This window comes from Poecilia formosa, unplaced genomic scaffold (genome assembly GCF_000485575.1).
Source record: "Poecilia formosa unplaced genomic scaffold, Poecilia_formosa-5.1.2 Scaffold64, whole genome shotgun sequence".
Lineage (NCBI taxonomy): Eukaryota > Metazoa > Chordata > Actinopteri > Cyprinodontiformes > Poeciliidae > Poecilia > Poecilia formosa.
Genome location: NW_006800003.1, coordinates 1,831,898 through 1,844,595, shown reverse-complemented (window position 1 = coordinate 1,844,595; position 12,698 = coordinate 1,831,898). Strand labels below are relative to the sequence as shown.

At 39.4% G+C, this 12,698-nt stretch overlaps 1 protein-coding gene across 1 annotated transcript in view; it reads right to left on the bottom strand.

Annotated features, from left to right (window-relative positions):
- The window catches only part of kcnb2b (potassium voltage-gated channel subfamily B member 2b), a 107,496-nt gene extending 97,154 nt beyond the window's left edge, over positions 1–10,342 (bottom strand). The window contains exons 1-2 of the mRNA XM_007554601.2: positions 9,706–10,342; positions 8,312–9,013 (exon numbers count right to left, since the gene is read on the bottom strand). Coding sequence (XP_007554663.1) covers positions 8,312–8,896 — 585 coding nt within the window. The 5' untranslated portion in view covers positions 8,897–9,013; positions 9,706–10,342. The remainder of the gene's footprint in view (positions 1–8,311; positions 9,014–9,705) is intronic.
- Positions 10,343–12,698: the final 2,356 nt, after the last annotated feature.

The window sequence follows — 12,698 nt, the reverse complement described above, 5'->3', positions numbered from 1 at the left end:
CCCCCACTGGTGCAGAATAGTTATTAAATCTGTTTTGTTTGGAATCCCATGATTCTTGGAAAAACAAAAGAAAATATGAAATAAGCCAAAAATGATAATTAGGAAATATTTGTAAAGACAACGTAAAATTAAATAATGTATCAAGCTTTCAGAATAGCACATGCTTCTTGCTCCAGAGAAGGTGGCCAAGTGGCCACTGAAAAACTTCTCGATCCACCTGCGACCAAAGGCAAGACTGATGAGGAGTCAAATGTGAGAACCTTTCAATGAATATCAATGATCTCCCCTGTCAGAGCTCTCAAGATGAAGCAGCAAAAAGTGCTATAACTCAGTTTTCCAAAAAAAAGTTGAAGACTGAAATGTGCAGGAAACGAAAAATACAGAGATGAGAGGTGGAAAAGGGAGACGTAAGACGAAATGTAGAACTGTCATTGAGGTGGTGGAAGTGAGGGTAAAAATGACTGTGTGAGCACAACTGGAGGATGAAAGTCGAGAAAACTGAAGAATATAAAAACAGACACAGTATGGAGATAGGAAAAGGAAACACAGCATGGCAACGGATGCGTTGTAGTACTTATAGAAAGCCAGTTCAGCAATATCCAAGGGTTTGTATGTTTCAGTGTGTGTCCTCAGCGAATGGGAGCACCAGCTTGTGTACTACACACTGTAAAGGCATAATATATGTAATACTGTATGAATGTGCATGGATGTGGAAGGCTGGCTGTGAGCTGAGAGAGTGAAGAGAGATTACTGAAGCATGTAATGGAGACCTTGTGTTCATAGCATTTAGAATGATGACTCCTTTAAACTCCCATCCCTCTCCTTTCCATCTCACGCTTTTCCCAATGCCTTCTGGGATGGGAAAACGGCAGCGAGCGAGATGAACGAACGTCCCTCGAGGCAGCAGAGGGAGCAATGATCAGGGGGACAGCAAGGAGACGAGTAGGGCAGGAGGAGGAAGGAACACATTAGCCTCTTACTCAGCGTGTCACTCAAACTGGCAGCACTGCTACTTGCTGTGGGTCCACACAGAGCCTCTGCTAGCCTTCAATGGGATTTATGTCTTAATCTGATGGCAGGTGGATCGAGAGCATTTGGTCCGTTTGGTCTACTTGACTTCTTGCTAGCTGAATAAGTAAACCGCGCAAACAAATGGAATCTGGATATAAAGGAGAGATTAAAATAAAAATAATCATCGGTTATTAGAAGGGTTTTGACATTTTAACGTCATCAAATTTAATAGTTTTATTGTCTAGTGTCACTTTCATTGAAATGAAGCTGTAAAGCTCTGCTGGACGTCCAAGACTTTACAAAAATGACACGGTGGACAGGTTGTGAACTGATACTTACCATGTCAAGAAACTGAATCTTCCTTCTACTGTTGGTGGATTTTAATCGGTGCCATGAAAAAATCTGTGTCCCGGATTAATTCGTTCTGTTTTTCATTTTCGTCCATAAATGTTTAAAATCACCAAACAAATTAGAGTATCTCACAAAGAATCCCTGAGTAAATAAAACTAAATTCAAGTTTAGGAGTGACCCAGTCAAAGCAAATCCAAATAAAATGCTGTGCTGTGAACAAGTGGGTCGTGCTTGAAAACTGTCCAATCTGGCTAAATTCAAACAATTCTGCAGTGGGCAAAAAAGCGTTCATAGTGATGGACAAAAAGAAAACATTGGTTACATTTTATTTAGTGGTAATCACACTTACAAACCTAAAGCCTTTCAGATTGCAAAACAGCCACTGTGTCTACTGAATCACAGTTTTAATAATCTGAAACGCTTAAGTGAAATAAAAAAAAAAGTAAAAACAAAAGAAATCTTGACTACCCAGTGTAAGAGTTATACAACCTTCATTGCCATTTTTCATGGCCTGCAATAATCTAATTGTCGAAAAAGTTTCCGGTTACCATAAAACCAGTTGTAAGGATCTCATTGGATAACTATTACTGCATCAACTTTTTTGCGTGTTTGCAGGTTTTACTGTTTTGTAGCTGACTTTTCGGGTACTTTAGGTGCCAAAGCTCATTTCAAACAGATACTGATTTAATTTGAACACTCTCCAGGGAAGTTTTGCATCTTCTTTGATGATTTAAAGTAATTTTCTAGAATCCCCTCACGAACTACAGAAAAAAATGTAATATAAGTATTTTCTATTCATAAATAAGTTGGTCTGCATTTACTGATATTTTTTTTTGTCACCCTGCCATCAAATTCTCTAAAAATTAAGTAGGTAAACAATTATGTGTATTGTGCTTTTCTGGCTATTTTCAATCTACAGTAGATATGGGAAGCATTGACGTCTCTGATCTATACACGGATAAAACATAAATCAATACGAAATTACTGTGTTTTGTTTTCCCATCTAAAATATTATAAGTATATTTATTTTTGCTTCTTTATTTCCCCATAAATTATATGTCGTTAGTTATTTTAAAGACTGTATTAAAGAAAAGCAAACCATGTGGGCTCTGAGACAGCTAAATCATCCATGAAAATGATTTTTCGGGTTGTAATACTGGAGCAAAAGGCGTGTTTAGTTAGCAAATCCTCAGTAGTTATGCTCCAGTGATGACAGGTGCAATTACTCGTAGAACCTGGCCTCCAACACCATCTGGCCTCTCTCATTAGCCCTGGCTTACACTGGTTGTGTTGTTTACAAAATGAACTTATGCTAGAGTTTTCCTTCATCAGCATACGTGTTCTCCCTCCCCCACGCACATTTTGCCTCTTTTAACAGTGAGGATATTTAAGATGAGCTGTGCCTCATGAGATTTACCAAATGATGCCCCCCATTTGTGAATCATAATGCACACAGTCAAGTGCAATAAGCTCTAAGACAGTCCAGTGGGCTCCTTTGAGACACCTGAGATGCGTCTTGACGTTAATTCCTCTGCATGCAAAATCCAACGCGGAATCATAATGCGCAATGCCACGCTTGGGTTTTGTTCATTTGTAGGGTTTTTTCCTTCTGTGTGCCATATTAAGCCATGGGCTACAATGAGATTAAAAGAACAGAATATACTTTATTGACCTGTTCTAGTTTGACATTAATAGCATGACAATTTGGGGCAAAAATACCACAGTTTCACTGTATCACATCCATTTACCATTTTTAATAATTATACTTTGACACAGACACAAACATGGAGAGTGAGAAAACAATGAAGTTGACTGTCATTCTGTTACAAATCAATGTCAGCTACATTTGAAATGATTGCCACAAGTGCATGATTCATGTTTCTTTTAGCTAATGACATCATGATCAGCAAGGGCTAAATTACACCTCAATTGTAAGTTGAGATGGAAAATTTAAAGTCAAACTCTATGAGTTTTTACTCAAAATATAGAATTAGACACCCTCTCAATTTAGTTGTCATTTTTAAATAAACTTCCTTCTTGTACAACACAAGCAGCAACAGGTATCAAATAGGAATTAGCCACGTAGCATTTTCTGCAATCTTTTGTAAACTATAAGATCTTCCTTCATGATTTATTTTCAATAAAACTTAATCCTGGCAAACTATGATTAATCTATTCTCCTTTTGAAAGCAGTGTTTAACTGTCTGGAAAAGTGGAAAACATTTTTTTTTTTTTTAATAATTGTATCAGTAATTATGACTCTATTTAGATGTTTGATTACCACAAAGACAATTTGGTTTTGTTGTGGTAAGTATTCACAACAGTATTAATTAATAAAATAAGTTATTGTTTTCATAGCATTAATTCACAACGATGAAGGATGGAAGAAAAAAAGCACCTGGTCACAACCGTTTGGAGGCTATAGCTAAAACCTGAGTGCTTATGTTTCTCTAAATTTAACCAAAACCTTACAGAAATTATCCAACCTTAAAAAAATCTCCACTTTGCAGCTGACGTATATGGAGAAAATAAAGCGAGTGGTATACGAGGGACTGGGTTTTAAGTGTGTCCTGGAACATCCAGATGATAAATGCTGCTCCCTCAACTCCCATGCGGGGGCCATAAGAACTCATGCCACCTATAATCGAGGAGGTTCTCTCTTATCTGATTATGAATGCGAGTAAAGAGGATTTAGGTGCTAGTGCCTAAATGCTAGGCTGTACTGATTAGAGGTCTGTTGGTAGGGTTATGCAACCAGGAAACAACTGGGGGTGAAAGAAGGTGTGCTTCTCCTAAACTGTGCTCTTGTAATACACGAGGATGACTCGCTCCAGGCCAGGAAAGACAATAACTCCAATTGACTTGTGTTACCTTAAGCTTCTCCGTAAAGATAACTAAGTTTTAGTAAAATTCTATAAAGGATGGTGCAAAATCGGATTTGAACCCATAAATGTTCAGAAAGATGGCAAAAAAAATAACATCTTTACTTGTACAAAAGTAAAGATTCATAGTAACTTAATTTGCAAAAGATTAAAAACAGCTCCTTGGATTTAATTCTGAGACAATTTGGCTCAAGGCGGACTAAAGGGCTCTTACATCTTTTCCCCTTACACAACCTCTCCTCATCTTGGTCTCTTCCAGCTTCCACATCTACATCAGTGTACCTGCAAGCTTTGGCTCAGTGAATTTATGCGTGGAAGATAACAGTCAGTTGGACGAAGGCAGCCCGTCGTGATCAGAAGCAAACGCCCCTGAGAAATGACACAAGAGCTTGCCAACAGTGTCTGTGGTCGGAGAGGCTTTGGCCGCGTCCAAGCACGGCAGAGCCGAACAGCAAAAGGCTGCGCCCATGCCGGCCCATTGCTTATTTCCACCAGCTAGACTAGCTTATTAGATAAAAAGGAGAGTAATGGAGCACGGCCACATTAAGGAGCAAGAACAAGGCTGGACACGGCTGGTGTGTGTGGGGGTGTGTGTGGCTGGCTGACTCTGCAAGGAAGAAGCACTGATCTCTTTAAAACGCTCACGGATCCTTTGCTATTATTTCTTAGGGCAGCCCGATATCAATAAGGCGACCTAAAGATGTTTACAGCTCCGAATCTTGTCATGTAATTTATTAAGGATGTATGCTTTGCGCCACCAAAATCTTAATAGCTCTAACTGAAAAATGTAATTGCATATTAAAACATATAGACAGCTTATTAGTAACTGCAGCCAACTGTAGCAAGCGGGTTTTTTTAAGTTCACAATATATTTTGCAGTCCTCCTGTCGTCTCTATCTCCATTCACGTTGGCCAGCAAATATATGTCAACCAAAAAAGGACCAAAGTTTATTTCGCATAAAAATAAGGAAGGAATACACACAAACAAAATCATGTCAGTTTTATTCTGTTACAGCAACGACACAACCGCAATATGGCCTCCTAAGCTTGATACGTTTTTGTACAACTGCATCCTTTAGTCCCTGTAAAACAAAAGTCACAAATGTACAAGGGACAAAATATTCTATGTGAATATTATAAACTATATCTTAAGGACCAAAGGCAATAAAACATAATTCTCCATAATCTGTTAGACAATTATCTTTGTGACTAATAAAAAAAATACTAATTGATATATATATATATATATATATATATATATTTTTTTTTTTTCTGAAATTCTTTGAACAAATGTATTTCAATTAACTTGGTGTTTTAATTTTTGGACCTACATAATACTAAATAAATAAATAAATAAATAAATAAAATCATCTCTTAATTTCCACCCTGAAACCTGGCATCCACTCAAACTTGATAAATGTAAAAAATAAAAAAAAGACTTTATGTGTAGATAAACTATTCTTCTTTCCCATGAATTCAAACTTTTCACAAAAACAGGCATTTAGTAGTTTTAGACACATTAACTTTTTAAATTCCCAGTCTTCTCCCAAAAGGAAAATAAAACAGAGTAACACGTAAAACCTACTGCATTTTTCTTTTTACCCTTTCATTCATAATTCATTGCTAAAGGTTTGCAAACATCAAGCTCAGCAACCTGGGCAGAACGTACATGACTGCACCAGGTAAATCACTCAAGGCATTGTTCTGCCGGTTTCTCCTCTGAACCTCTTTCCACAGCTTTTAGCCACTAGGTTTTATATGTGTATTGGATTTCTATCTTTTCAGCTTAAAAGCCAAGGCCATGAAAGCCTTGTTGAATAAAATCATGGCTTAATTGACCCCGTGAAAAAGGTCACCACATTCATGCTTACATTTCATTTAAGAGCCAAAAGGGCTGTAGGTGGCATAAAGCACAAAAACTGGCACAAATGGCTTAAGAAGACTGAGTAAAAGGAAAATAAAAGAAACTAGGAAAGGGGAAATGTGTGTGCCAGAAGGCAAATTTTATTTGACAAAGAGTTTTGGTTGTCTGTATGAAAGCACGTGGCACTGTAGTGGACTTAGTAATGGCATTTCCTTAGTCAGGAGCTTTCAAAAGAGCTCACTGCACGACGTATGAGCCGTAAAAGGCTTCCCTGAACTCAGAGAGCTGCTGTAAGTATGCGGCCCCACCACTGTACTTCTGCTGTATGACTTCCAGCTGCCGATAGCCTGAGCTACTGGAGTCATGATCAGGCTCTCCACGTAGCCCTGTCAGCAGGATGTTAATACAATTTGATTTAGGATGGAATTTCCCTTCGATGAACCGAGGGCTTCCCCCCTCATGCTAGTGTACAAGTCAGCAATACACAAATGTGTCTAGAGTCAAAAAAAGAACTCCACTGAGGAGTAAATCACTTCAGACATCGCACAGCATAGCAAATTACTCAAGTGCTGTCACATGAGTTAGGCCCTAAATTAGATATCGGCAGTCTCTGTCTAATTAATTCATATGATACATGGCTTCCCTATAAAGGATGAATGCTGTAATCAAGCTGAGACAGGATCATTGTCAGTCACCACCAATGGTTGATTCATAGAAAATAGGGAATATGCCAATAATGCAGGAAGGGGGAACACTCGGCATAATGGCCAATAATAAGAAATTTAATCTCCATCCAATGAGAGGTGTCACATCTTTTCTTTTAACTCTTGACCAACGACTCAAAAGGTTTTTAATATTAGTTTGCCAAGTTGCACAGTCAAGAGATACATTGTTCATTTAGAGAGAAAAGAGCAGGATCTAGAGATGCACCGATCAATAGGCAAGAGATTGAAATCAGTCTTTTTTCCCTTAATCAGCTCTGATCACCAATCAACAGATCAAAGACAAAAGAAAACAATCTGATTTTCTTTTCTATTTTTGTTTCTTTAAACAGAGATTATTGTATTGGCATTGGCAAATAAACAGAACATATAACAGATCAGACATAGTCTTCTTACAATTAGAAAAAATATAACATTCCAAAGGTTTATAAAAATCAATCAGATTTATATTTTTTTATTTTATTCAGGGCTTCCAGTATCAAAAAGCCCTACAACAGAATACAATCTGCTTTATTATTCTACGTAGGCTGGCTGCGTTTTCACTTACAGTTTAAATAGAGATGTAAACAAAATGCATTGACCAGTAACGCATAAAGCCCCCCATAATTGGTCTTTTTTTTTTTCTTGTTCAATAAATGCATCAAACTGAACAATCAGTTTTTCCATCCTGCACAATGGCAAATCTTGGTTTTTGATGCACTTAGTGAGTTCAGTAATAAATTGCAAAAATAAAATGGAGACAGTAATCTATCAAAAAGGAAAGAAAACTTGCAGCATGTTTTTTTTCTTATGAGGTACAGTTCTTAGGGTGATGGTGTTGTAGTCACACAGTTTCTGACTTTCACATGCAAACACAAAACTGGTGATTATAATGGTATATAAGCAATCCTCAGTACGGTATTTTAAAAAGGTAAGTCTACTTTCAATAACTGTTTTTTTAATTAGAACTGATGTATCAAATTAAAGATTCTTTCAATAGGAAGAGAATTTTAAAATGAAATGAAAACTGAACCAACTAACACAACAGTCTCGTAGACAGAGAACCTTGGTTTTGAATAAAATCATATAATTTAACTCAAATAAATGCTTAGAAAGGCAATAATATACCTGTGAAAATCCTGTTCTACCATCCAGCCACTAAGACTGACTCAAAACAATGTCGCATCAGAATTAAAACATGAATCTCTTCTTATGAAGGACATAAAATTAAGTTGATTGACACGAAAATATTTTTTGGCCTTCTGCATTTAGTCATAAACTCATAAAAGCTTCACCGTTTCATCTTAGCCACTGTTTCTACTGACCATATCAGATTCAAGCTGATGAACTCATGAGCATGTTTTGAAGCGCACGTGGGAGTTGGTCTTTAACAAGCATGCCTGCAATGTGTTATTATGCAACCAGAGTGTTTGGCTTTGATTGTGAGCAGGAAATGTGAGACTCAGGCGGTACAATCTCACTTTCTAGTCTTGGATTCTTACCTTGGCAGCCACTGAAGAGCTGGGCTTCTCCAGGAGATCCCACAGTTTCCTCCTCTTCTCCGGGCAGCAGGTGTTATCAAACTCTCCTTCTCCCTCTCGTTCCCTCATAGTCTCAGCCTCCCTCCGCAGCTCCTCGTTCATCTGCTCCTTCTTCTGGTGGTAGCGGGCCTGGCAACAGGACTCCAGGTAGATCTCGTCGATCCCCCAGTAGTCCAGCTCTTGGCCAAACGAGAGGGCGCACATTTCCTCCATCATGTGCAGCTTGCCCGTGCGGTAGAAGTTCAGGATGGAGGTGAAGGCCCCCGGGTGCCGGTCAAAGAAGTATTCATTCTCACTCAGGCTGTAGTCGTCGCAGATCTCCATGAGGGACTCATGGGTGTTGCAGTCCCGGAGCTTGCCAAGCCGGGTCCTGGGCAGGCGATCGAGGGTCCGCCACAAGACCTCGTGGTTCAGACCCCCAACATTAAGGCGGACCCTGCGCGATCTGGCTTTGGTGCGGATGATCTCAATGGGCTCGGGGGGCAGTGGTGGGGCAGTTCGGACATTGTTGGGTTTAGGCCCCGCCGGTCCAAGCTTCTCGGCCATGATAATGAAATTGGAAACTTCTTGGAAGATCTTACAACTGGCGAAGACTAAAACTAGGAAAAAAAGTATGAAACTTTTGACTTAAGTTGGATCCTCTTTAGGCAAGTCCCTCCATGGCTGAAAAAAAAACAAAAACAAGAGAAGACTTCTGAGACAGAGAAGAAATAAAACGTATCCAACATAGAGCACCTCCCATCAGGTTGCAAACATCCAGTCAAGCATTATGACAGCTGCACAGTGTTATTGATCTATTTCATCACATTTCTTAAAAAGCATTGGACCAAATCAATGATTCCACTTTATCAGTCAAGGTAGCTGCTTTGCTTTATGATCCATCAATATTTCTTCATAGTAAGGCTTTAATCTCACATCAGTGTGACTCTTATAACAGACCATAATAAAATTCAACCTTACATATTTATCTGTAAATGTGGCAGAAACTTTGGAAGATTGTCCATCTGTCATGTTTTCTTTTTTTTTAGCTTAGTTACATTTGGCCTTGGCCACTTTGAATAACAAATTTGATTCAGGACTTGTTGTTTCATAAGGTATATTATGTGTGTGTGGGGGGAAAAAAAACAATTAAAAAAACACATACACATTCATATACATATATATGAATGTGTGTGTGTACACTGCAGCATACCTGTTACACTGTAAGTGTTCAGTAGTCACTCTGAGCCCCCTCACAATCCACCACCTACCTCCCGTATCAGTTCTCTTGCAGCTCACAAATTCCTTTTGGTCTCAGTGTAAAGTAACGACAGGCTAACAATGTTATTAATGTCGCATTAAATAGCCAGCCTCACCTTGCCGCTGTAAACCAGCCTTTTCATGCAAACTCCTCTGTGTCCTAAGGGAGCAGAGGTGGAAAAACGAGCCGGGATCCCCCCCTTCAGTTAGGCGGATACGACTGAGGGGAGCACTCCGCGCACACAACGCGCGTCCCACATTATGTGGAAAATTAGTGTGAAGAGAAAACACACACTGATAGAGAAAGAGGTGGAGGGAGGGAAAACAAAAAGAAAGAAAGAAAGAAAAAAAAAAAAGGTTTTAATCCTTCTCTATGAACGACCACATGGACCGCTTCGCCATCGGAACGCTGAGTGCCCTGCGCCTTTCCAGCACCTAAAAAGCTCTGGAGAAGAGTGGCTCTCTCTCAAGCGCTGTCTATGCAGAGACGTCGAGCGCGTAAAGAGAAGGCAAGGGGAAGGAGCGGGATGAGCGAACTGCGGAGTGTCCCGCTGTGTACTATATAGAAAGGAGGAGCGGAGGGGCGCGCTGCACAGGCTGCACCGCATCACAAAGGTGATGACCAAATCACACGGCAGCAGGTTGCTCTCCCCAAGTGAACTTAATAAAACAACCCCAAGCGAAAAAGAATTAAGCTTCGCAGAACTGTTGCTTGTTGTTTTATTTGTATTGTTCGACACGCAAGAAAATCTAAAACCACGCATGTGTGATTGGAGCAGATGTAGACGTGCGGAAACTAAGCGAAATAACAAACACACACCCTTCCGCGTGTACCATAACGCAATGCCTCTTCGTATGATGGAGGCGCATTTTGCCGCAGAAGACTTTTCAGCAGTGTAATGACCGTGAAATGTAGAGTTGCTCCTATTCGAAATGCAGAACAAAGTCTGCACCTTCTGCACAGCTGCGAAGGATCTTCTGTAAAACAAATGAAAAGGTGTTTTATTTTACTCTTCCTAATAACTTAAAATTCAGTGTAGATCCTCAACTTCTACGTCTCCCAAAACTCTAGAGAGGCGATGGGAAAACATGCAGCAAGGTATTAGGGGTAGCCTATGTCACTTTCTAGATTGAAGTTTCTGCCTATTCTTTGTTTGCATCGGTACAGTCAGAATGAATTGTTGTTGGGGTTCCCAAAGCTGTGGATTTAGTTTTTTTTTTTTCGCCAAATATTACTTTAAACTTTTCCACAACTTTACTCCTGGCTCATCCTGGTCTTTGTGATGCTGTTTCCTCAAAATTACGTATTTCTTCATGTCTGTCTGTTCCACTCAACCTCCCCAACTCTTTATATTCTGTCTATGCATCTGCTTTCTTCAGTTTGCATGGATACCAGACTAGCATAAATGTCAACTGAATTTTTTTTTTCCACACCTCAGCAATTTTGTTGAAATGTAATTACACATTGCATATGTGTAATTGATTTGCCTTCCATGTTCCTTCTTTCCTTTGACAAACAATCAATAAGGCTGCATTGACTAAACCAGCCCTTTGTATTTGTGTTGCCCATGTCCTAACCCCCACGGGTAGTGCGTGTTTGGAAGGTCACTGTTCTGTGGCTCACGATCAGCTTCTGGTGATTAAAGGTCACCTAAAGCATACCAGACATAACGTTATTACTTAAATTACCAGGTGTTAGAAAGAGATGTGATGTGGATATTAAATTTCCTCTGTGATCTGGAACATAATTTAACATGGCAGCACCCAATTCTGGTAAAAGGGTAGCAACCTCGAGCCCCGATTGTGAAATTTAAGATATTAACAAAACTGCTGATGAAACAGTTGTTCATTAGGCGACAGAGAGATTATTAGGGGTAATTGCCTGTGTCCACTCTCATTCATTTTCATTATCAACCTGGCAGCCAATCAGGCAATCCCACGAGTCACGGATATACCAGGTTGCTCTGATGTTTCACTGGAAATGATCACCAAAGTGAGCACCGCAGCTTCTGTTGCACTCGGAGCGTGCAGTGTGGGACACGCTTCCAATAGATGTCTCTCCCTCCTCTGTGGATGTCAGCCTGCATGCACTGGTTCTCCAGAGACTTGAAGGCAGCTTTTGCATCTTCTTTCCGTGTGGGTGGAATAACTCTATTTACCAGCGTGATATCCATAATTACTATCTTAGCAATGGATCAGAATAATTGTAATGTGTTGTTTTATTCCCAGAGTGTTTGAAAGGATGACGATATAATTTTTTTTTGTCATTTCCATGTAGTATGTGGCCATGCGAGCTTGAGTGGGTTGTTGCTAAAGCAACCCAAGTAGTAGCATAATGTTAAAGAGGCAAATTCGACCGGAGAGCCAGAGAGAGTTTAATATCCAGTTGGCTAAATCAGCTAGCCGACAGTTTCACAGTCATTCCCCGAAACAAAATGACTGAATCAGCTGTTTTTTTTTCTTCTTTTCAATTAGCCTCCCGTGGCCTCATAAGTGCAACGAGTGTTTGAATCATTAAACTTAAGTCTAAATGGCATGAAAGTTCAATAAAGATGAGAATGTATGGATGGACACAGGTTCTGTACAACTTGCAATGCTTGGACAGTGGAATTTAGATTAGGACTAGCTGTACAGTTAAATTTAATATGGCTGACGGAGGCCGGCCGAGAGGAAAACTTTGAATGTGCAGAAGGGGTTCTGTGAGGGCTTTATTAGTACTCAGTATCTTATCTGTAGTAGGTAACCAGCATGTTAAATGTGGGGGTGTGGCGCGAGGAATGTTCAAAATTAAAACGTGGTGACTGTCTTAAAGGACTAGTTTAGTGGGAGAACAGAAAAAAGGGTAAAAAGACCAGAAAAGTTTAATGGACAAAGTATTTCATTGTTATATGAAAGGCCATACACCACTCTTATGAATCCAGGAACATTTTTTCCCCCGTGTTTTTATCTTAAATTTATTTCTCCTCTTCTTCTTTTCTCTATGTTATTCAATTTATTTAAATTCACCTGTTTAACTGTTTTTGTCGGTGTTGCCAGTTCCATTTTGATTTTGTGACCTCTGGTGTTCGGATGGTAATTTTTTCAACCAACTTGTTAACATAGAAAATTG